General features: G+C 43.4%; 1 protein-coding gene across 2 annotated transcripts in view; it reads right to left on the bottom strand.

Moving 5' to 3' along the window:
* Positions 1-25,985, bottom strand: part of LOC121324100 (phosphofurin acidic cluster sorting protein 2-like) — an 89,523-nt gene that overhangs the window by 17,680 nt on the left and 45,858 nt on the right. Inside the window, exons 1-18 of one of the 2 annotated variants that reach the window (XM_041265571.1) lie at positions 25,895-25,915; positions 25,285-25,372; positions 22,496-22,585; positions 20,900-21,025; positions 16,032-16,194; positions 15,062-15,135; positions 13,210-13,290; positions 10,414-10,473; positions 8,457-8,608; positions 7,517-7,607; positions 6,450-6,524; positions 5,473-5,597; positions 4,752-4,884; positions 3,966-4,070; positions 2,677-2,783; positions 792-946; positions 238-348; positions 1-13 (exon numbers count right to left, since the gene is read on the bottom strand). The exon at positions 1-13 is cut by the window's left edge and continues 96 nt beyond it. In XM_041265571.1, the coding sequence (XP_041121505.1) occupies positions 1-13; positions 238-348; positions 792-946; positions 2,677-2,783; positions 3,966-4,070; positions 4,752-4,884; positions 5,473-5,597; positions 6,450-6,524; positions 7,517-7,607; positions 8,457-8,608; positions 10,414-10,473; positions 13,210-13,290; positions 15,062-15,135; positions 16,032-16,194; positions 20,900-21,025; positions 22,496-22,585; positions 25,285-25,338 (1,715 nt within the window). In that variant the 5' untranslated portion in view covers positions 25,339-25,372; positions 25,895-25,915. Of the gene's footprint in view, positions 14-237; positions 349-791; positions 947-2,676; positions 2,784-3,965; positions 4,071-4,751; positions 4,885-5,472; positions 5,598-6,449; positions 6,525-7,516; positions 7,608-8,456; positions 8,609-10,413; positions 10,474-13,209; positions 13,291-15,061; positions 15,136-16,031; positions 16,195-20,899; positions 21,026-22,495; positions 22,586-25,284; positions 25,373-25,894; positions 25,916-25,985 lie in introns of those variants that run through there. The other variant, XM_041265570.1, reaches the window with a different exon arrangement.

The raw sequence follows: 25,985 nt of genomic DNA, 5'->3' as shown, positions 1-25,985 counted from the left end.
GGGCATTCCTGCACTGCAGAGACAAACACAGCCAGAGCACTCAAAATCGGTGCCCTTTGCCCAGCTCACCACAGGGGGGAGAGAGAGAGCCATAAGGCCTAAACCGAGGAAGTCAGGTTATTCATTATTTCTTTCTTTCATTCTTTCTTCCATAACAGTACACTCAGGTCATAATGTATGCAGTATTTTGTATTTTTTTTAAGGAACTGATTAAATAATTGTTTAAATGCCCCTCACCTATGACGGGCGCCTCCTGCTTGTGGAACAGATCTCTCCAGGCTGTGTCCTGGAACAGGTTGTTGTAGTGATAGTCGATGGTACCCAGGTACTTGGAGAGGGGGTGAGCGCCTGAAAAACAGGGAGGAACCCCATCACACTCCCATCGAGCACATCTCTAAACAAGTAACAACCAATGCTTCATTTCAAAATCTCTTAGGATTTTTTTATCCTTGCATACAAAGAAAATCTTTTTATGACGAAAAATCTTCATATCGTAAAAGTTTAAAAAAAAAAAATGAAAGAATCAAAGTGGCCAGTGATAAGATTCCTTTTCCTCCCTAAGGCCAATGCAGCGCTCCTTATGTGCCCCCAATTCTGCATGACCAGGATTTAAACCAGGGAGCTCCGGATTGCATGACCCTGCATCCACACAGCAGTGTCTTCACAGGGGAGTGGGCTGGGACCCCCTGTTGCAATGTCTTGTGATCAGAGTGGACTCTTATGCAGTGAAATGATGAGGAACCTCATGTAGCCCAGCCAGTTAGGGGTCTTGTGATCAGCGTGACTCTTACCCAGTGGAATGACGAGGAACCTCATGTAGCCCAGCCAGTTAGGGGTCTTGTGAGACAGGTGATCCACAAAGAGGCGCAGGACAGCGCTCAGGTAACTCTGAGCCCCGGCCACAGCGATCTTAATGGGGATCGGCGTCTGAGAGTTACAGTTACAGCTGGAGAGAGAGAGACAGAGAAAGAGAGAAAGAAAAATAATAAATAATTTTGTTATACATTTGAAGACATGCTCTGTATCAGTTAATATGTTCAGTTGACCCTGTCTCTTATATCAGTTAATATGTCCGGTCGACCCCGTTTCTTAACACTAGAAGCGCCGCGGCAATCATTTTGGCAGTTTTTGGTTTTAAAATGTAATTTTCTCCAGTCGTGTACCACATATGGGGCTGCGCGTTCATGTACCTTTCTGTCCATATGTATTAAATATTCTCACAAAGCATGAAACACAGGAGTGCAGAAGTAAAGGCGATATATTACATTATACCTAAAAGCCCTGGGAGTAGTCACATTGACTGCCACACAGAAAACAACTGTATTGTGATTATACAGAACGGTATTCTACTTTATTATTTTTATTTACCAGTCCGCAATGTGTTTAGCTGTAATCAGATTAGTCTCTACTCTCTGCCTGAGTGAATGACTGATAGTCTATTTGTTTTCAATCAGTCTTTTGAAGGCTTGCGCCTGCTTGCCAGTTGCGCTGCTTTGGTCAGTCAATTAGCATCGGGACTAGTGAAAATAAATACCAGAAACCATGGAGTTTTACTACAAAACAAAATATGGAGTTGATGTTTTGGATCAGATGGCACAGAAGTATTCTGTGAAAGCTGGCTTACAATGTATTGGATCTAGCAGCCATCAACTCCTGGGTACTTTACAAAGAATGCACAGAGAAGAATTTACCAAGGAGAGAATATATTTTACAGTTAGGGCAGGAACAAAGGGAGACTGCCAAGCTTGTACCCACAGCTGAAGCTGGCAACCCCGTTGAGAGCTGCAAGAGACGCCAATGCCAGGTTGGCAAGTGCAATAAAAATAAAACTTGACAGCTGCGTCCTGTGCAGAAAGGCAGCGTGGAGAAGCGTGTTATCTGTGTTGATTGTGATCAGCCCTAGCCTCAAGGTAAAGGAATACTCTTATGTTGAAAAAAAGAAAAATAAATTAGACTTTTTTTTCTAAGTTTATTTATCTACGTTGTTCAGTTGCTTTTGCTCATCTGATAATAAACTAACTGCTGTTGAAAAGTAAAAAATGTATTGCTGTCGTTTCAGTTTTATAAATACGTACAGTTATGTTGTAAACCAATGTCTGTTCAGATGTTTATTTACATTTCCTTGTTTTGATTTTTAAAATAAATGTGCACATACATTTTTATATATATTTATTATATGCATGCTTCGGTTGTTCAGATGTTTGTGACGTACTCGATAAGAAAAAAAAGAATTACATCCGACTGTTTCTCCTTTCATTGTACTATTCACAGTGTTTTGAATACAGCCGTCAGAAAGACTGCTGCAGGGCTTCTAGGTCTGAGTATACCTCTGGTCCTTCTAGTGTTAAGGTGGCAGAGTCTCCTTACGTACACTTGGGGTGGGCAAAAGGATCCGTCACTCCCAGTGCTCATGAGATGACACTGATATCATGAGATACAGAGTCAGCATTAACCTCTTACAAATCATGTTTTAATTAGAAATAAAATCCATGCCATTAGAATGTGTGTGTGTTCGTGTCAACTGTGCACAAGACGACACTTAGGGCAAAATAAGATGTGTTCTAAAACCTGCTGTTCTGATAGTGGCTTTGTGATTTATAAAAGTTATTACTCCACTCTGTCTCACCAGCCTGCACACACGGTCACTACCCACTAACCCCCCTCCGCGGGACTCACTATCTCTGGATGCGTGAGACGATGGTGTTGAACGCAGCCTGGATGTCTGCGTTGGAGCAGGTGCAGACCATGGGCAGCTGGTGATTCTGCAGGACCTCTGATAGGTACTGGAGAGGAGGGGAAAGAGCCAGAGACACATGTCACAATGCAGCCCCACACCTGCTGCCTTCCTTTCCATTACCACCCCCTGAGAACGGCACCTTCTCAGCTTTCTATTCAAATCTTTGTTTAAAAGAGAAAGGAGCTTTACATTTCAATTTCTTATGGGTTTGTTTTGTTCCCTTAACTGCACCTCTCTCTTAGCTGTCCTTTCAACTCCCTCAACATTTCACCACATGATAATATTTCTGTTTTTTTGATATGACAGTCAGGAGCTGCTCTTCTGTTCTAGTTGCTATAGATACATATAACACAGGAAAATGTGAGAACTATGAAGTTATGCCAAAATGTATTAGCAGAGATGGAAATCAAACATCTACTGCATATCAGTCTCACCCGTTCCAAGCTTTAATACATGCTTGATTAGCGACTGTGTAGAAGTAACAAGCTCAGGCGTGTCTTATTAAACTCATAGCAAAACCAGGAATGGATCAAACTGCTATGCAATGGGAGTCTTATTTCCATCCCTGTATTAGGTAAGATTACTTTGTTACACCTATGTACTTGTAACTTGACAGCTTCCACAAAAGCTTTAACCCTTCGCGGTCTATTTATTCAGCGCCTGTCAGGCGCGTCAGGTCCAATTTATTTTCACATGCACTGTTTAAAAGTAAAACAGGCATAAGAGACACTGCATATCAACATGACAGTCAGTATTGCATCTCCAGTCCCGCCCCACCCCTTGATCACTGTATTTATCACATACCTCTTCATAGTCGTGCATACTGATAAATACTCTCCTGATCACTCGTTTTATCACCAAACTCCTCAATAATGAGATCCAAGTCATTATTTTATTACTATAACATCTCAAAAAGCTCTGCAAATGTCTGTGATAGTCTTTGAACGCTGAATGCAGAAGCAGCTATCTTGTTTGTTTGTGCCCATGTTATCTCTTTGGTGCAGGGGCTCTGTGTATTGCTCAGATCCGCCCCTGTTTTTTCTGGCTTCTCTCGGTTCCTATCGGTCTCACTCGGCCATTGAAAGGTTTTCTGGGCTTTTTCCAGGGAAAAAACGACTAGAGACCTGTGCTTGATGTCTTTTTTACCGAAAAGGGAAAATTGTAATGTCGGACCTGGTCCTGGATGTGCTGATCTATTGAAGGAGGTCCCTGTGCTGCCCGGACTCACCTGCCCCTGCCAGTCGGAGGTGTTGATCAGGAGGATGCTGTCAGGGAGCTGGTCATCTGAGATGAGGATGTGGTTGAGCTGATCATACACAGTCTTCCTGGGGATCTGAGGGGAGACAGAGCAGGGTTAATGCAGCCTCCTGAAACCTACCCAACAACACGGCAGCTTTCAGTCTGCAGATACTCCTCAGCTCAAAGGGAGACAGTCAAGCTACATTAAAGGGAATTGCCCCGAATACAGACTATTTTAATCTACAGGGACGAGATGATGAGTATTTCATTGAAAGAAAGTTGCAAATGAACTGCCCCCTTATTGTGTTTGTAATCATTTGAAGTCGCTCTTATTGCAATTAATCAAATGTGACAGATACACTTTAAAAAAAAAAAAAAAAATTAAAATAAGTTATTTGGCTGTGAGTTCAGGACCAGCTCTTCAGTTTTAGGTGCACTGCCACAGACATGTGTAACACAGGCTAGATTAGAGAAGTGTCTTTATATTAGTAAACACCAGTGCCTTCTACTGTACAGCAGTGTATTGCAAGCAGTTCACTAGTTGGTACTGGCTCTAACTGCATTAAAAGACACTTTGACTGATCTAGCCTATGTAAATTATATTATCATTGGCAGGGACTTCGACCTGAAGAGCATCTTTTCTACACATCAGGGGCGTGTGCATGTGCAGGCAGCTCCACTATACACCAGTCACAGGGAACAATGACAATTAAAATCAATAACACGAACACAATAACACTGTAAAAACAATAATAACCCCAACCACTGCTCCCACCTGCATGTGACACCTGGTCTCGGGGGAGCGCTCGTTGTCCAGGCTGTTTGCTCTTTCGTTCTGCTGTCTGACTGGCTGCCTCTCCTTGAGGGAGGTGCTCCTGCCTCGCCGGCCCGTCAGCTTCGAATCCGGTCTGGTGAGCAGAGAGACAGGAAGAGGGTTCATTGGTCTAGCACAGCGCTCTCTGACTAAAGGTTAAAGCACTTCACTTCTTCCCTCTCACTAGCATGACATTTTGGTTTTGCTGCTGATCTTTACTTCACTTCGTATATAGTTTCTTAGTTCATTTTGCCAGTACAGATTTGCATTTATTTTGTTTATGAAAATACATCACAGTGCTTTATTTGTAGTGATCTATACTAAATGCTTGTATCAAAATAATATTAGGGTGCATTGCATTTTATTTAAATCTATATTTTCTTAATAATTTCCTTTAAGAAATGTTAAGTTGTTGGATATTAATTAAACAGAATAACACACAGCAATGCGGTTCCCCTTGTTTACACAATTAAGTATCAATCAGAACCAGGCTGACTCTGAAGATACGAGTATTTGCACACCTCTAATACAATGCATCCTCCAGGTATAGCTAGTATACAGCTATTAAGGGCTTTGGTCTTTGCCACGCTAGGTTTGACATCCCTGTATACTGAAAGTATATCACAGTGTCCAGACTGCTAATGAGAGTCAGTGGCAGGTACCCTGCAGTATGTTCAGGTACCTGTTGGAGGGGATGATGAAGGACTCTGTCTTGGTGATTTTCCCACTGGGAGGCAGTTTCTCAAGGAAGGTATCCATGTTGTTTCGCTCCAGCTCTGTTGTGGGAGTAATGGCCTCGGGCTGCTCCTACAGACACACAGGCAGGCAAAAAACACACACACACACACACAGGCAAACAGAGACGTACACACAGGAAAATAGACACACACACAGACGTACAGACACACAGGCAGGGATCAGTGACAAATCGGGCAACAGTTAAGTCTAATTAGTCTCTCAGTTGTACGCAGTTCAGTATCAGAAACTGCTACTGTACAGTGGAACCACAATGGTTCAGACTGTATGCCTCAGCTTAACACCTATTATTCACAGGCTGGTTTATGACAGCAATGCTGGTGAACAGTCCTCAGTCATCGTGTGAGGGAACACACACAGGCAGGTGAAGTTTCCACATTGTCACAACTTGTGTATTGGGGTTCAATGAAAGAGGAATTCACAAGTGTCTTATCTTTAAGAGTCAGTTTCTCTTAGTGTTTAACCCGATAAAGCTTGGTTTCTGTACTCTGAATGGAACTGTTTTTAATTAGGAGTTCACCACAATTTCATTAATGTTTTGTAGCTCTTAAAAATCATAAACAAGAAGGATTCTTTTAAATGTGTGTTAGTGGGTTAAATCGAAATATATTAAAATGTTAAACTTGATGCAATAGGACTGACTGCCCCCTGTTCTGAGTGTGGAATTAAACTGAACCAGAACCTTAAAAATAAAACATAAAAAACATTACCTCTACAAAACAGGTAAACTACTCAAGGGAATATATATATATATATATATATATATATATATATATATATATATTATATATATATATATATATATATATATATACTACCACACACACAACACACACACATATACTTTCAGATTAATTGAACTGAGCCCAAAGGACATTAAGCGAGCAGGTGGTGGATACGTACGAAGGAGACTGTGTCAGACACATCGTCCACTTGGAACTTGCTTTCTGAGCTTTTCAACTTGTCGGGCGCTTCCACCTGCGAACAGAACACAGACACTGGAGATAGTCTCTCGTAGCAACAGGTTTCTATGGTTACCCCTGAGAGCTGGATGCAGGTGTGAAGGGAAAGTGCTGCCACAGTGGCTGTGTTTCTGAAACATGCCTTCAGCAATTCTCTCAGCAAACACTAATCCAGTTGTTACATTCAGAATTGAAAGTTCCTTTGTCATTATAGATTAATGTTAGAATTTATTTGCAAGCAGGATTAATTTACAAGGGCAACATCTTGTTGGTTTTCTTTTTCCGTCAAAGAATCTTGTAATACCACTGAATTGTACACACACTGCAGGGCAGTCTGAATGTTACACGTTCAATGAGATTAAAAATCCTCACGATACAATGAAGGCATCTCCTTATGTAATTCACTTTGATTTTGTTTAATTATTTGTATTTGTTTATTTAGCAGACACCTTTATCCATGGCGTCTTACAGAGACTAGGGTGTGTGAACTATGCATCAACTGCAGAGTCACTTACAACAACGTCTCACCCGAAAGACGGAGCACAAGGAGGTTAAGTGACTTGTTCAGGGTCACACAGTGACAGCGGCTGAGCCAGGATTTGAGCCTGTTTCTTTAACCACTGGACACAGCCTTCTTAATGATCAACATAAAGAATATGCAGAGGAAGCTTTCAAACTAGATGAAAAATATATTCCATGCAATCTTTTCTTGTTATTGTTTGTCTGTGTTTTCAGTCTGGATACATTGGGGCAAAGCAGTTTACTCCAGAAAGTAAATTACTCAATTTGTTGAAAAGGAGAAACAACAGCTGTTTAAGTACAAACCTAGCTATAAACACAACAGGGATTCAATTGAATGCAGATGTAGAGTCGTGACTGTGTTTCTAATGTCTTAGCCTATATAACATGTTCAGCAAAGCTTGATTGGATATGGAGCCTATTTATTTTTTTTTTTTACAGGTAATCAATGCAGCCCATAAATCAGTAAGCTCCGTGCTCCGCACTCACCGGGCTGGGGGGCTCGCGTTGGCTCCGGATGCTGTAGATGCTGCCGATCTCAGTCTGGGAGCTGGAGTGGGACATACCCTCAAAATAAGGCCTGGAAAAAAAGGCTGGCTCTTTAAATAATTCACACCTGATAATCCCACAAACTGAACTGAAGTGTAGCCATTGACCTGTCCCCTGCAACACTCCACAAATACTGTTGGGAATCTAAAATAAACACACGTCTTCTATGTTACTTTTCTTACTGGTGTATTTCTTATCTCCACTAGGGGAAGTGTTGCAGGGGGACAGGATAGTGGTTACATGCTGGTGTTCCAGCTGTACTTTGACAGAACAGGTGTCTGGGAGCTCAATGAGGGCAGAGAGGTGAAGAATGCCTTGGTTAAGATAGCTGTGATATTTCACACCCACACCACGCTGCTCTTTAAGCACAATGCTTGTTCGTTCTTCTTTGTTTATATTTAATTATTTATAGATGACAATAAATGAACACTTATGAAAGCGTTATCTCTGTCCTTGATGAACTTTTACTGTTTCTCAAAGGAGAAAGATGAACGTTAACGAACAACAAACTACTTAAACTACTGTGTGTGTGTCTACAATGCAGCTCACTTGAGTTTGGTTGTCTGTGTGTGTGTGTGATGCTAATCACTTTGTGTGTGTGTGTGCGCGCGCAACGCTGCTCACTTGAGTTTGTGTGTGTCTGTGTGTGTGTGTGTGCGCAATGCTGCTCACTTAAGTTTGTGTGTGTGTGTGTGTTTGTGATGCTGCTCACTTTAGTTTGTGTGTGTGTGTGTGCACGCGATGCAGGTCACTTGAGTTTGTTGTGTGTGTGTGTGTGTGTGTGTGGCAATGTGAGTGTGTGTGTGTGTGTGTGTGTGTGTGTGTGTGTGTGAGTTTGTGTGTGTCTGTGTGTGTGTGTGTGTTGCGCAATGCTGCTCACTTGAGTTTGGGTTTGGGCGTGCTCAGCACACTGTCGTCGTCGTCCAGCTCCGGTCCGCTGTCGCTCGGGTTCTCGATGTCCAGACTGTCCAGGTCCAGGTCCTCCTCCACCTCCGGGACCTGCTCTGCTGGGTCCTGCTCCGAGTCCAGCACCTACATGAACACACGAGAGAGAGAGAGAGACACAGCTCGTTTCCTCTCTTCTCTCTCTCTCCCTCTCCTCTCCTCTCACACTCTCTCTGTCTCTAAGAATCTGTCGTCTACATGTCCGCTCCCTCTCTCTCTCCTCTCTTTGTCCGCAAGAGCTACCGTCTGGCTCGCCCTCTCTCCTCCCTCACTCTCTCCTCTCACTGCCTCTCTCCCGGTGAGTCTGTCTCTCTCTCTGAGCTCCTGGTGCCCTAGCCTCCACTCTCCAGGATATACTCTCACTAGAATGTGTCTGTGCTCTCTCCTCCCTCTAATAGCTCTCTCTCCTTCTCTCTCTCTCCCACTTACTCTGTGGAGAGAGAGAGAGAGAGAGAGAGAGAGAGAGAGAGAGAGAGAGAGAGAGAGAGGAGGAGAGAGGGAGAGAGAGAGAGAGAGAGAGAGAGAGAGAGAGAGAGAGAGAGGAGACACACACACACGAGAGAGGGAGAGAGAGAGAGAGAGAGAGAGAGAGAGAGAGAGAGAGAGAGAGAGGAGACACCAGAGAATCTCTTCTCCGCTCTACTCCTCTCTCTCCCTCTCCTTCTCCTGAAGAAGAGAGAGAGGAGTCTCCTCTCTCCTCACTCTTCTCTCTCTCTGTGTCCTGGCCCTCTCTCCCTCCTCTCTCTCTCTCTCTCTGTGTCTCTCTCTACCTCACCAGGAGAGTGTGTCCTCTCTCCCCCTCTCTCTATCTGCTCGCCGTGTGTGTCTCCACTACTCCACTCTCTCCTCCTCTCTGAAGGAGAGAGAGAGAGAGAGAGAGAGAGAGAGACAGAGAGAGAGAGAGAGAGAGAGAGAGAGACAGAGAGAGAGAGAGAGAGGTCTCTCTCCTCTCCTCTCCTGCTCCTCTGCTCTCTCTCCTCTATGAGTAGTGTGTGTGCTCTCTATCCTTACTCTCACTCCTCTCTCTCTCTCTCGATCTACTCTGAGATAGTGTGTGTCTGACGTCTCTAGGGAGAGAGAGAGATGGATATCTCACTCATATAGATAGGTGAGAGAGGCTCTCTCTCCTCCTCTCTCACTCGCCTAAGATGTGTGTGAACACAGAGAGAGAGAGAGAGAGAGAGAGAGAGAGAGAGAGAGAGAGAGGAGATATACACACACACACGAGAGAGGGAGAGAGAGAGAGAGAGAGAGAGAGAGAGAGACCTATAAGTATGTGTCTCTCTCCTCTCTCTGTTCTCCTCTCTCTTCTCTCCCTCGTGACTCCTCTCTGCTCTCTCCCTCTCTCTTCTCGTTCTCTCCTCAACTCTACACTAAACACATGTGGGTGTGTGCTCTCCTCCTCTCTCTCTCTGGCTCTGTGTTAATACTACACACACGACATGCTGAGTCGACCAGACAGAGAGAGGGAGAGAGAGAGAGCGCTCTCTCCTGTGATGTGTCTCTTCTCCTCTCTGAGCTGCTCTCTCTCTCTCTACAGGATAGTGTGTGGCTAACACTGACAGAGAGAGAGGGAGAGAGAGAGAGAGACACAGAGACAGGGAGACACAAAGACAGAGAGAGACAGAGAAAAACAGACAGAGACGGAGCAAGAGACAGAGAGAGAGCGCGAGAGACACAAACACATGAGAAAAGGGAGACAGACACACAAATGCACACACACAAATATATTTAGTTAGCAAGGGGTCTTAGGGGAGTAAAATGGGAAATACATACCCTACAACAATCATTGTGTATTAACCCATGGGGTTGCATTACAGTTATAGTACAAACTAACTTAATAAACATCCCGATCCTCACTCAGGGGATTGAGTAGAAGAGCCAGTAAATACCTCTTCTGAAACTCTGAACCTCTTCAGCAAGGCCACAACCCTCTGCTTGAAGTTTTGTTGCTAAAAACAAACAAACAAAGTTAATGATATGTCTAATTTTCTCCTTCTGAGTCACGTACAGTATGTGTGGAACTGGATCAGCACTCTCTCTCTCGTCTCCTACACACCGGACTGGGCTCTTGTTATTTTCTTCCTAATTATAACAGGATTTTAAGAAAACAATTATATGTATAGTTGCCTGAGCTGTATAAGAGTGTCTTCTCATTTTGCATTTTGGAAGACAAAACTGTTTATTTTTTAATTTAAAAAAAATGTAATACAGACAGGATTGATTGTCTATTTGACCAAACCCCATTCTCAGTTTGGAATGGCAAATAAAGCCTGTCAGAGACGAGACTTCTTAAAAACACCTGTTCTTAAACCACTGCTTACTAATGAAACAAACGCCTCTCATGAACACAGGCCTCACTTCAGTGGACTGCTATTTCGGACAAAGGTGAATAAGTAAGTACCTTTGAAACGTTAGTATAACAGTGATAATGGCACTGCTGTGTTGCTGTGGCAATGCCTCGTTACTGACTCAGGTGTTTCTTATTTAATCAGAACAGGTGTAGGACTGTCCCATTCCAGGAAGCGGGGTGTGTTGCCTTGGACACAGACTGACTGAAGTTGCAGGGGCAGTTTTTTTTTTTTTTTTTAAATCAAGGACAAAAGACACATTTTCTCAAAGAAATAAAACCATTGTGGAAGAACCGTTTTGAGTGCCTTCTTGTTAGTTTTACTCAATTAAAATGTACAGCGGCTCTCAAAAGAATTCACCCCCCTTGGACTTTTCCACATTTTATTGCATTACAACATGGAATCAAAATAGATTTAATTAGTAGTTTTTGCCACTGATCAACACAAAAAAGTGCATAATGTCAAAAGTGAAAAATAAAATTGTTCTAAATTAATTATAAATACAAAACAGAAAATAATTGATTGCATAAGTATTCACCCCCTTGAGTCAATATTTAGTAAAGGCACCTTTGGCAGCAATTACAGCCATGAGTCTATTTGGATAAGTCTCTACCAGCTTTGCACATCTGGACACTGCAATTTTTGCCCATTCTTGTTTGCAAAATTGCTCAAGGTCCGTCAAGTTGGATGGGGACCTTTGGTAAACAGCAATTTTCAACTCTTTCTACATATTCTCAATTGGATTGAGGTCCGGGCTTTGTCTGGGCCACTCCAGGACATTGACCTTTTTGTTTTTAAGCCACTCCAGTGTGGCTTTGGCTGTATGTTTGGGCAGGTTTTCCTCCAGGATTTCTCTGTACTTTGCTGCATCCATTTTGCCCTCTATCTTCACAAGCTTTCCAGGCCCTGATGCAGAGAAGCATCCCCATAGCATGATACTGCCATCACCATGCTTCACGGTAGGGATGAGGTGTTAGGCTTGCGTCAAACATAGCGCTTAGCGTTAAGGCCAAAAAGCTCTATTTTGGTCTCATCAGACAATAGAATCTTCTTCCACTTGGTCTCAGAGTCTCCCACATGCCTTCTGGCAAACTCTAGCCAAGATTTGATGTGAGTTTTTTTCAAAAATGGCTTTCTTTTTGCCACTCTCCCATAAAGGCCAGTTTTGTGAAGGACCTCGGCTATCGTTATCGTATGCAGCGTCTCCCAGCTCAGCCATGGAAGACTGTATCTCCTTTAGAGTTGCCATAGGCCTCTTGGCGGCCTCCCTGACTAGTGCCCTTCTCGACCGGATACTCAGTTTTTGAGGACGGCCTGTTCTAGACAGATTCACAGTTGTGCCATATTCTCTCCATTTCTTAATAATGGATTTTACTGTGCTCCGGGGGATATTCAATGCCTTGGAAATGTTCTTATATCTTACCCCTGATTGGTGCTTTTGAAGAACCTTATTCCGGATTTGCTTTGAATGGTCCTTCGTCTTCATGATGTAGTTTTTATTAGGAAATGTACTAACCAACTGTGGGACCTCCCAGAGACAGGTGTATTTAACCTGAAATCATGTGAAACACCTTAATTGCACACAGGTGGACTCCATTCAACTAATTATGTGACTTCTAAAGACAACTGGTTGCACCAGAGCTTTTTGAGGTGTGTCATAGCAAAAGGGTTGAATACTTATGCAAGCAGTTATTTTCTGTTTTATATTTGTAATTAATTTAGAACAATTTGTAGATTTTATTTTTCACTTTGACATTTTTGTGTTGACCAGTGGCAAAAACACCAATTTTGATTACATGTTGTAACACAATAAAATGTGGAAAAGTCCAAGGGGGGTGAATACTTTACAACTACATGCCTGTGCACTGGCTGTAAAGTTGGGGCCTCAGGGATAGATTTTTCAACTTCCTTCCACCAAAACACACCGCATTGCATTAAAGGAACCTGTTCGACCTGTTAACCTTACAAAATAAGTAACAACGCAGCACACTGAGTGGGGAATCAGTGCCAGTACACTGACTGAGGAGTCAGCACACCGAGTGAGGAGTCAGCACACTGAGTGAGGGTCAGTATACAGAGGGAGGAATCAGTACACTGAGGAGTCAGTCCCAATACATTGAGTGAGGAGTCAGTCCCAGTACACTGAGTGAGGAGTCAGCACACTGAGTGAGGAGTCAGTACACTGAGATAGAGGACAGTCAGTCCCAGTACACTGAGTGAGGAGTCAGCACACTGAGTGAGGGTCAGTATACAGAGGGAGGAGTCAGCACACCGAGTGAGGAGTCAGCACACTGAGTGAGGAGTCAGTACACTGAGAGACTCTGGCAGGCTCCTCACCCTGGTAATGGACGTGGTCCTGACTATTGAGCGCCGCTGCTTCTTCGGCTTCCTCACATCATACTCGTCATCATCAAGATCCTGCGAAGCACAAACACACATTAATCAGCACAAACCAGCACGATACTAACACACCCTACACAAACCAGCACGATACCAACACACCCTACACAAACCAGCAAGATACTAACACACCCTACACAAACCAGCACAATACCAACACACACACACCAACACAAACCAGCACAATACTAACACACCCTACACAAACCAGCACAATACCAACACACACACACCAACACAAACCAGCACGATACTAACACACCCTACACAAACCGGCACAATACCAACACACACACACCAACACAAACCAGCACGATACTAACATACCAACACAAACCAGCACGATACTAACACACCCTGCACAAACCAACACGATACTAACACACCCTACACAAACCAGCACGAAACCAACACACACACACCAACACAAATCAGCACGATACTAACATACCAACACAAACCAGCACGATACTAACACACCCTGCACAAACCAGCACGATACTAACACACCCTACACAAACCAGCACGAAACCAACACACACACACCAACACAAACCAGCACGATACTAACACACCCTACACAAACCAGCACGATACTAACACACCCTACACAAACCAGCACGATACTAACACACCCTACACAAACCAGCACGATACTAACACACACACCAGCATGATACTAACACAACACAAACCAGCACGATACTAACACACCCTACACAAACCAGCACGATACTAACACACCCTACACAAACCAGCATGAAACCAACACACACACACCAACACAAACCAGCACGATACTAACACACCCTACACAAACCAGCACAATACCAACACACCCTACACAAACCAGCATGAAACCAACACACACACCAACACAAACCAGCACGATACTAACACACCCTACACAAACCAGCACGATACTAACACACCCTGCACAAACCAGCACGATACCAACACCCACACACCAACACAAACCAGCACAATACTAACACACAACCACCTACATAAACCAGCATGAAACCAACACAAACCAGCACGATACTAACACACCCTACACAAACCAGCACAATACCAACACACACACCAACACAAACCAGCACAATACTAACACAAACCAGCACAATACTAACACACCCTACATAAACCAACACACCCTACATAACACACAGCATGAAACCAACACAAACCAGCACGATACTAACACACCCTACACAAACCAGCACGATACTAAAACACCCTACACAAACCAGCATGAAACCAACACAAACCAGCACGATACCAACACACCCTACACAAACCAGCACGATACTAACACACCCTACACAAACCAGCACGATACTAACACACCCTACACAAACCAGCACGATACCAACACACACACCAACACAAACCAGCACGATACTAACACACCCTACACAAACCAGCATGAAACCAACACACACACACCAACACAAACCAGCACGATACTAACACACCCTGCACAAACCAGCACGATACTAACACACCCTACACAAACCAGCACGATACTAACACACCCTACACAAACCAGCACAATACCAACACACACACACCAACACAAACCAGCACGATACTAACACGCCCTACACAAACCAGCACGATACTAACACACCAACACAAACCAGCACGATTCTAACACACCCTACACAAACCAGCATGAAACCAACACACACACCAACACAAACCAGCACCAAACTGAAAAAGCAGAGCACTTAAATTGAGCTCAGAAGAGGCCGAATGTCAATCCCTGGTGTAAGTCTCCTCCTACCTGACCCTGGGCCGCGTCGTCACTGGCTTCCTGCTCCGAGGAGAAGCTCTCGTACTCCTCTTCAGAGTAATTATCTGGAAACAATGAGAAACACACAGCCGCTCAGCACAGGGGTCCAGGGTTACAGGATATGTGTTCTCCTCACATGCAGTGGAGGCTTCAGAATGACTGGAGAGTGCAACCTGGGGGAGCTGCGCAGCAAGCCCAGCCCCGAGGGGTGGCACCAGCCAGGGGTAGCCCAGCAGCACTCTATAAGCAGTCCAAATGAATAGTTTAGAGAATCGCATTGCACATGAACTTGTGTCTGTTGGTTTGGAAAGCAGCATGTCCCTTTGTTCTGAGAAGGGTCAGAGTGGAGTTATTGTCCAATAACAGGACTGTCTTGGGTGCTATCATGCAGTCTTGCTGTTAGTGCGCTCTTGAAAAAAGTGCTGAGCTTCCTCTAAAATCAGCCAGCAGATACATTTATATAGGGTGGGTACATTGATTTTGGCTCAGAGTTATGATGAAAAAGTCTGTAGGGTTTCTTTTCTTTTGTGAGTGTACTGTAGAGATATCTCATTTGCAAAGGAGTTTACATTTCATATTTGTTAGTGCATCAGTGTATGTGAGTGAGTGCATAGCTTCAACCACCAAAAGCAAATCTGAAAGCGATGTGGGGCCCATTTCAACCCAATTCAACTTCTAGCTTGGAAACGACTTTATGGCAGACATTTTTATTTTGATGATTCGACAGGACACCACAATACGGCATTACTATAAAAATGCCTCCATGTCCACTTTGTTAAAACACTTCTTTTCCTTCAGCTAAAAGTTCATTGGATTTGGACTTGAAGGACATTTTCCAGTATAGCACTGATTTGGTGTCATAGGATTCACACTGGTGTGGCTGTGAGAGTCTGGCCCTGGGTGTCTGCAGGATGAAACCCTCCTGTCTGTGTTGCAGCCCTGCCCGGCCGCGTTCCCTTACCTGTGGACTTGGCTTTCTGCCCCCCCTGCACAGCCCCGTCCTCGTGGTCGATGGGCTGGCTGGACAGGGAGAAGATCCAGATCTCAGCCACCTTGGCGGCTGTGTCCTTCACGTTGCTGCAGAGGGACAGGACCTGGCCCCCCTCAGTGGGGTGCTGCAGCACCTGGGGAGACAGGAGGGGAGGGGGTTACTGCAGCCCCTCTGTCGTGCATTAGCTTGTTTTTCTTGTGGCGTGTTGGACTGTATTCTGTATGGTAAGGGTGTCAATTGCCTCTAGTATAAACATTTTCAATGTGTTGAATGTTTAAACTGTTTCTAAATGTTTACCCATTGCCAAGCCTATGCATGTCAAATAAAGGTCAGCTGCAGTGCTTATACAGAGCGAGGTATTTTCCATATACACATCCACGTTACATTAAAGTACCGACACTTTAATGGAGCACTTCTCATGATATCTTTGTGAATGTTTGCAATATTTTAAAGTTTAAACATTGAAATGCTTTTAATCTCCATTTGGCGAATCCAGTAAAGGCACTCCACGTGGAGTGAGTCCAGGCTATTCTATTGCCAACTGAGGACAGGAGCTCCATGGGGCAGTGCACAATTGGCCGGGCGCCGCCCAGGGGGAGGGAGGGTTAGGTCGGCCAGGGTGTACTCGGCTCACTGAGCACCAGTGATCCCTGTATTCTGGTTGGGCGCCTGCAGGCTTGCCTGTAAGCTGCCTAGAGCTGCGTTGTCCTTCGACTCAGTAGCTCTGGAGGCGGCTGCACGGTGAGTCTGCAGTGTGTAAAGAAGTGGCTAACAGCACACGCTTCGGGGAACAGCGCATGCTCATCTGCGCCCCTCACGAGTCAACGCTGGGGTGGTAGTGGTGAGCTGAGCCTACTAATAATAACTGGACACTACTAAGAAAATAACAAAAAACTAATTGGCGACTACTAAATAAAAAAAAAAAAGAATGCATTTAATCCTAAAGTTTAAACTTTGCTAGTAAAATCAGCTTTATACCCCAACTGAAGACCAATGGTTAATGTGTCTCTTCAATTGGAACATCATTTCAAATTAGCTGGAGTAGGGGGTGACTAATTAAGACTTCTTACTTGCTCTGTATGAAATGGAAGCACTTCAGTTTAATTGCTGCAGGTGTAATGAAGGCAGGACCGTGCTTGAGGATTCGCAAGGAGCTCTGTAGCAGGGCTGCTGGTGTAGCCAATATCACCCTGCTAAAGACTCAACTTTTTTTACTTTTAAAAATGCTTTGTAAGAACCTTGTGATAACCTTGCTTTCTTTTGTCTTTTTTTTGTTTTGTGATACTAAAAAGTCCACGTCCTGTTCAGTTTGATTTTTCATCAAAGCTAAATGAATACTGCTCAGTAAACAGGAGGGTATTACTGCAGCCCCTGTGACAATAACCACCATTACAATTTTCAATGGATGCTTGAAAACTTTTTAATGCTAAACTCAGACAAAACAGATGTAATGATTCTGGGTCTCAGAAGACACAAAGTAATATGTCTGGTTTACTCCTTGGTGGCTTCTCTTACCAACTTGCAGATGAAATGAGAAATGTGGGTGTGATCTTTGACCCAAATCCTTCTTTTGAGACACACATCAGGAATATCACTAAAATGTATTTTTATCATCAAAGAATATCACTAAATTGAGAAGTATTATTTCCCACTCAGATACAGAGGTGCACGCTTTTGTAGCTTCTAGAATTGATTATTGAGATACCCTATTCTCTGATACTCATAGCCATGTTATATCTCAACTGCATCATATACAAAATGCTGCAGCTAGAATTTGAACCGGAACTATGAGAACTATCACATTACTCCTGTCCTAGCATCTCTGCACTGGCTTCCGGTCCAATTCAGGATAGATTTTAAGGTGTTGCTTTTAACTTATAAGGCATTAAATGGCTTTGCACCATCATATTTAAATGCTCTTTTAATGCCATATATTCCTAGACACCCACTTGGACCACAGAATGCCAGTCTGCTTACTGTCCCACTAATGAACACAAAAAACTGAGGTGGTACAGCATTCAGTTGTAGGGCCCCCAAACTCTGGAATGATCTGCCCAGCTCAGTAAGAGAAGCACCAAGTGTCACTGCTTTTAAAACAAGATTAAAACACACTTTTACAATGCAGCGTTTTTATGCTAAAATGATGTTCATTTTACTCTCTGCCTTGTTTTACTGTTCTGTATGTTTCTTTTGTTTTTATTGCTTTTCTTGCATTCTTTTATTAATATTGGTTTTATTCATGTGAAGGGCTTTCGGCAATTTTTATTGTGAAAAGCGCTACGTTAAATAAAAATTATTATTACCCCTCCTGGATGTACCCTGGTAAAAAAAAGTCAAAGCGATTGAGAAAAGGCGGCAGGGAATTAGTGCAGTACAGACGATCCTCGACTTACGAAACACGGCACTTACGACTCTCTTGCATTATTACCCTGCTTCGACTTTACGACATCGGTACGGCATTTACGACACGGCGAGACCAGAGTCATGCGACATGACTTAGTCTAGTGTTTTTTAGGTTTTGTTTTTTTGTATGCATCTAACTTTTTTTTAAATGTATTTGACGTTAACAATGACTGACAAGAGCAACTACCTCAAAACGAAACCTAAGCTGTGAACTCTGTCACATGATGAGGGGCTTAAATTCAGGCGAATGTATTTCCTACTAGGAGTACCACATACACACAATGAATACGTCATTGGAAAGCCCCGAGTCTGTACTTTTAAACAAGCCAGGTAGCCGTCAGAGTAAAATTAACGTAATCACCGGGCTGAGTGTAAACAGTTAAATAAATATTTACATGAGTACAATATAACGCATCATTTTTGTAAAAATATAATATCTGGCTGAAGAGTCAGGAGCGTAACCCCAATTTATAACATTGTTCAAATGGAAAAATGTGCTTCAACTTACAACGCGATTTTCAAGAACCAGTTGTGTCGCAAGTGCGAGAACTGCCTGTATAGTCAAACACATTGAAAATGGAGCTTGTTAACAAGACTGAAATGCATACAACTCTGTCACTTCTATTATCTTCAGTTAATGTGTGTGCTGAATTAATAAAACACTTTGTTATTATTTATTTGTTTATTTAGCAGATGCCTTTATCCAAGGCGACTTTCATAGACTGGGGTGTGTGAACTATGCATCAGCTGCAGAGTCACTTACAACGTCTCACCCGAAAGACGGAGAACAAGGAGGTTAAGTGACTTGCTCAGGGTCACACGGCGAGTCGGTGGCTGAGCTGGGATTTGAACCCGGGACCTCCTGGTTACGAGTCCTTTTCTTTAACCACGGACCCCACAGCCTCTAAATAACAAGAGGAAGCAGCAGCAGAAGCCAGCAGAGCCCTGTTCAACTTGAGTTCCGCTTGTCTGATCTTCATGTGTTTCAAAGTAGCCAGGAGCCTGGTGTCTGCTTGAGGATATACTGCACAGCACAGCCAGCACAATTCACTGTCAACACGACCTAACCCTCAGTTACCCGGATCTGTGGATTAATCATGAGCTCTGCAAGCACTGTTTGTCGTTTTCTACTGAAGCATTAAAACCAGATATGGCTTCAAACAAAGACTACACTGTAATAAACACAGTGTAGGTTCTGGAGCCCAGCCAGTTACCAGGCATGTGGGGTTATATATGTAATATATAAACTCAAATAAATAAAACCTACTGCACTGTACAAAAGAGCACTCTTGTCATATGTGGGCGTTGAAGATATTAAAGAAGACATAGAATTGTAGAATTATTTTAGAATCACTAAATATATATTACATGGGCAAGGACACATTTTCGGTCGAACAATATATGAAATATTCATTAGAACTGTTCTAAACATGCGCGTGTTTCCCCAAGTCAAGGTACCATTTGGGGCGAGATAATCCGGGGTTTGAAGTGTACGGTATTTAAAACAAACAAATCAGTAACATTGTGGGCCTCCTTATTTTTCCATTCTAGAGCAAGAGATGGGTTTGTTCTTGCTTCTTTGTTCCTGTGTAGAAAACAGATGATTCTGGTGCCAAATACACTATCCTGCTGACAGGACATGCTGCAGTCCACGCTTGCATGAGAAACTAATAGGGCACATGCATGACATGGACACGCCTGTTATTCTCTGTGACTCAACCTTTATACAACGAAAGAATATTTCAATAGGAAAAGTCCAGGTTTGTCCCTGCGCCAAGAAACACTAGAGGATCGTTTACACTGGAGAGAAGCGTTCTGTTTAAGGATAAGTGTCTCTGAAGTGGAGCACTAAGAGCTTGATCTCCTTTCTCTCGCTGTGTTTCCTATGTGTGGCTGTGTCTGTGCAGCCCTGTGTAATGCGAGCTGACGGAGAGTGTGGGGGCAGGAGTGGGCTGCAGTGTGGAAGGTAGTGGGTTTGAGTAGCTCAGATCTTTAGTGCTGGGCTGCAGTGTAGAAGGTAGGTTTGATTAGCAGATAGTACTTCATGATAACGAAATAGAAATATAATCTCTTACTTATTACATGTTTTGTTGGTGAATGAGGATTTGTATCAGTAATGAATGAATGTGTGTCAAGGTCTCACAAAGCAACCATAAGAAACCAACGTGTTGTACTGCCGCGCTAGTAATAAAGCAATAAAGCCTTTTCATTTAAATCAAATAGTTGTTGGGCATCATAAAGGATGCTGTCTATCAGGAAATGGCCTTGCTATTTGCAAGTTAATGAACCTGGCAAGGTGTATAACTGGGGATAGTAACATGGGGGGTGGGGTCAGTAAATAAATCACCCAAGGGATTCGGAGGGAAGGCTGTGTAAGTCCACTGCTGTTTAAATCCCTACAGTGGTCCTCAATGTTTGAGGGGAGCTCACAGTACCTCAGCCATGTTGATGGAGCCCACAGCCAGCGTCTTGTACCCCAGGATGGTCCTGTTCTTGTATCTCTTCCTCCTCTGCAGCATGATCTGAAGCTTATTGCCTTCCCTCTTCAGGAAGTGAGGGTACTGTAGTGCAATCGCATACACAACACAGCATGGGTTAGCATGGGAAAACTAGGCTTTAGCAACCTTGTCATTCAATAATTCCAATGCTACAATGTTAAATAGAAGTCCACATTGGAACCTGGTAGCAGCAACTACACTTTCACTGATAGCGTAGATCTGGCACTCAGAATGTCAATGACAAAGCATTTGAAACGTTTAAACCACAACAGTTTATAAAAACAGATTCAGTATGTTAATACCATGTTTAATGTGTTCAATGTACTTTCTCTTGCACTCCTCATATGAGACACAGAAAGGAGTGCACGAGAAATACACTCATCTTGATTAGAGGCAGCCACTGAACACTTCCATTATATTCCAAATGTCTGATGTTTCTATACTACAGTGCATTGTAGCTTCTCACATGCAAGTAAAACCAAAACCCTGTAAATCGCTGTTTTAAAACTCAATGTCAGCTTCTGGTAATGAACAAGAAAAAGACACTTTGTTTCTTCCAAGTTAATTCAAAATGTGCAAACATTTGAAATACAATACAGATAAAAGCGTTAATAAGATTTAAAAACCTTGGTTAGCGCTCCATTATTAAAACTATGGCCGCTTGACTCTAGCTGTGTTTTTTATGATCTCCAACCATACCCCTAAACTTTAAGAGTAAGTAGCTTTTTATCTGTTAATGATGTGTTTCCAAATGGCTCTCATTGAAATTACTCCAATGCTGAGATTTATTTATTATTAATTAGTCATTTAGCAGACGCTTGCATCCAAGGTGACTTACAGAGACGAGGAGTGAACTATGCATCAAAAACTGCTGCAGTCACGTCTCAACAGAAGGACGGAACACAAGGAGGTTAGTGTCTTGCTCAGGGTCACGCACAGTGAGTCAGTAGCTGAGCTGGGATTTGAACAGGTAACCTCCTAGTATCAACCACTTTTCTTTAGCCACTGGACCACCAAGCCTTTGAGTTCAGGAGCTGCTCCTCAGTTCTAGTTGCCTGCCATAGACACTTGTAACATAGGCAGCCATGGTGTCTTTATAGAAGAAAGAGCCGGCGCCATCTTGTCATCTTTATTTTCTGGCAGGACGCTGCTTGTGCACTAGTGCTAACTATTACAAAGACACTTCAGCTGACCTAGCCAACACATGTCTATGGCAAGCAATTGTAACTGAACAGCAGCTTCTGAACTCATAGTAAAAGCACCTTAACAAAGACTAAAACACTTTGAAATATGTAGCACAACACCCAAAGCAAGACGTCAGAGCAATGAGAATGAATCGGAATGACTGCAAACAGCATACAAATAAAAGGGGCAGGTAAAGGTGTGCTTGTTTCTGCACTGGTTTGTGAGAATATGAAAATGTTGTGGCACCATTCTGTCAATGGCAGTTTCTTTCCACTGTAGCTGCCCCAGTGCTACCATTGCTTATCCACCAGTGCTGCATTGCCACTGAAGATGTAAGATGGGTACTACCTGCAGTGAAAACGTGAGAGCCAGGTCTGTCTCCACCAGTCCACTAGGGGGCAGCACGATCTCATGAGACCTCAGGATCCTCTTGGAGCCCTGAGGAACAGGATGAAAACTTCAGTTATTCTCTTTACAGTTCTCTCTATGTTTTAGCTGTGCCTAGGTGCAGCAGGAATAATCCTCCCCATCCATTAAAGTTTTACAGCGCTCCGTGGCGACCTCCAACTCTGACTGTGAGGCTTCTTGTGCGCACTTAATTGTGTTAGGTCCATCAGCGAAGCATATCTCCCTTGGCAACAAGCTCAAAGAGGAATCGAAGTGAAATGAATCAATAAACACTACTGGCTGGATTCATAACAAAAGGCTTGAAAGGATTGTGGGTACGGTAGAGACCTCACATAACAGACTAGAATATATTGTAGTTTAAGCTATTAAAACCTGAGCTTACTAAACAATATCTTAATTCAACAGCTCTGGTGACTACTCTTAACATGAATCAAGGTATGTTTAATGAATTACTTAGTATGCCCAATTACACATCACATCAATCCCCCACACAGCTCAGGAGAACTGAATGCCAATGGGCATCCTCCAATTACACGACCAAGCCAATCGCCTCTTTACACCCATGGGCTAGACATTGCAGCTACCGCCCCCTGGTGGAGAGTCCTGCAAGTGTCTGCTTTAAGCCTATGGGGGAACCTGGTCAGTGGGGTCTGCTATAGCACTATGTTGATTTTGCCTCCCTAACTAGGAGCACCAGAGACAACACAACACTCAATCTGGAATCCCCAGTGAAGATCTACACAACCCTGCCCTTACCAGGTATGCCACTTTAAAAAAGAAAAACTATAAAAAACATACCAAATCATACAGCTGAACACATTTCAAGAAAAAAAAAAAAAAACAGGAAAAACCTTTATGGTTTTGATTGATTTCCTAACACAGACAGAAAGCTATTTTTGTCAGAGATAAATAGAGTCAAAAGGACAGTATCCGGCTACTGTAATGACTTGGAATCTCAGCCCATTGAATTGAATGGAAAGCCAAGGGCTGGATGTGAACCACAAACTAAACAGCAAGCGCTGCATTCGAGAGTCTCTTATGCTGGCGTCAATGTTATTAGCTCCTCAGCCACAAGGAGGAGATTACATTATGATCAGGTAAGAATCCATGGTGGTAAACTTGTTTTTAATTACTAATATTATTATCTTTACATTACTTAGATACTGTCTGTGTCAGTTTCATCACAAAAATGCAGACAGGCCCTTTGCAATTACAAGGCAGTGTGTCAGATTCAGGCAGTGCAGGCTGGAGGCTGAGCTGTGCTGAGGGGTTTGGAAAGCCTAAGTTTTAATGACGTGAGGCACTTGAATCAGCTTTTCATAGTGTGGGAGTTGAAGTCTTGCTATTTGAGACAGGGCTGAACTGATCTCTCTGGGAAGTCATTGATGACACCAGGGTTAGCTCTCCTGCTCTTCCAAACACGTCAATGGGATCTTTAAAGACAGAGTCGCTTCAAATGACATTTTCTTAATTTACTTTTACTGCCCCTCACCTAATGATGTTTATAGTCATTACGAATGCTTCTTATTGCAATTGCTCAAATAAATACTGTGTGTTTCACTTTGTGATAGACTTTAAAAGCTGCTCTTCGGCTCTGGCCCTGCATAACACAGGCTAGATCGGCTTTTAAGTATCTTTACAGAAGAGCCAGCCCTACTGATCAGCTACTCTAGATCAAGTTTCTTTTTGTATCGCTGGCTATACACAGCTGTGCACTAGATGGCGCTGGTGCTTACTAATGTGGCTGATCTAATCTATGCAATATATGTCTGTGGCAGGCAATCTGAACTATTCTGGGTTTACTTCTGATGAGTGCCCAAAGTAATGTGTTAAATCACTCACCTATTAGAGGAGCTTATTGTTGTGGGATTTCCACTGAAACTTCCTGAAACCTGTTTACTGTGCAGAGTCACAGAGGCTTTGCCACTTAACGAGACGTTTACTTTCCTTTCAGAAGCCAGTCGGCTGCAATGATCTGTGCTTGGCTGGCTGGGTGGATGAGGAGAGCAGGTGATGCCGATCATATATCCATTTAGTGTGTTTCAGTGAAGAACCCGAGACGCATCAAAATAAATAAGTTCAGCGGAATCTGGGCACTCAAGCACAGCAAGGTCAATCCCTAACTACACTAACAGTGCTGGATCTCAGAGGGAAGAGAAAGTAAGCGCCCTTACTGGGCCACCAACACCACTTTCTGGAGCACCACCATTCCCATGGAGGCCCCCATCCAAGTACTGAGCAGGTCAGCCTTGTGTAGCTTCATGCAGGTAGTTAAGTCAGCTCAGAGCCCAAGGTGATTGGAGCTGAAGACATTATGGACTTCTTCTTGAAACGTTTTTTTTAAATAATTTCAAATCAGGAGGGTCATTCCTGGTTAAGTGGACCAAAAGAGGTAGCTCAATTCTTTGGGTCATTGTCTTTTTGACAGAAAGACCTTAAAACTAGATTCAATGTGATACTATTGTTATTAGTGTAGGTCATGCCCAACATGATGAAATGAGGGCAGTGGTCATCCAAATGGACATCTTTCTACCTTCAGACACTTTCTCACAATGGGTTCCACAGCTCTGCCTCTGCAAGTGCACAATGCCTACTGCTCATCTCAATCTCATGAGGGTTATGAATCTTCAAACCACAAGCAGGAAACTCCTCCCCAGAGAAGGTCCACTTGACCCTGAATTTCTTTGTATCACGTGTACATTTGTGACAATTTCTACTTTAATCTCTACCTGGATTTTGACAGCGATGACCACTGAGATGAGCTCCTTATCCAGCTCCTTCATCACCACCAGCTTCTTCAGTGTCAGACTGCAGAGCCTGGGGAGGAGAGAGCACAGTTACACCCGGGGACAGGCTGCAGAGCCTGGGGAGGAGAGAGCAGTTACACCCGGGGACAGGCTGCAGAGCCTGGGGAGGAGAGAGCAGAGTTACACCTGGGGACAGGCTGCAAAGCCTGGGGAGGAGAGAGCAGAGTTACACCTAGGAACAGGTTGCAGAGACACAGAGAACAGAGTTACACCTGGGGACAGACTGCAGGGACACAGAGAGAGCAGAGTTACACCCGGGGACAGGCTGCAGGAGGCAGGGACACGAGAGAGCATAGTTATTCCTAGGGACAGGCTGTACAACTCTGGTAATTGCTTGTTTCCTAGTTTAAAGAAAAATAAAAAAAAATATTTAACAATTTTTGAAAAAAGTTGTGAAGCTAGCCTAGTCACAATAGCAAACATTTTGCAACCCGAAATCGTGAAAACCTGACAAAGTCAGACAGCATCTTTTCAGAAGTCGAAGTCTGATCAACAAGCAGCACCTCTGACTGATCAAGCCTATGTTACGTACAGTGCATCTGTGACAGGCAACCAGAATGGAAGAGCAGCTCCTTAACCCACCGTCAAAGCACCAACACAGACCTATCCAAAAAAAAAAAAAA

This window comes from Polyodon spathula, chromosome 12 (genome assembly GCF_017654505.1).
Source record: "Polyodon spathula isolate WHYD16114869_AA chromosome 12, ASM1765450v1, whole genome shotgun sequence".
Lineage (NCBI taxonomy): Eukaryota > Metazoa > Chordata > Actinopteri > Acipenseriformes > Polyodontidae > Polyodon > Polyodon spathula.
Note: the sequence above shows the minus strand (reverse complement) of the source record. Positions and strands in the feature narration are given on the sequence as shown.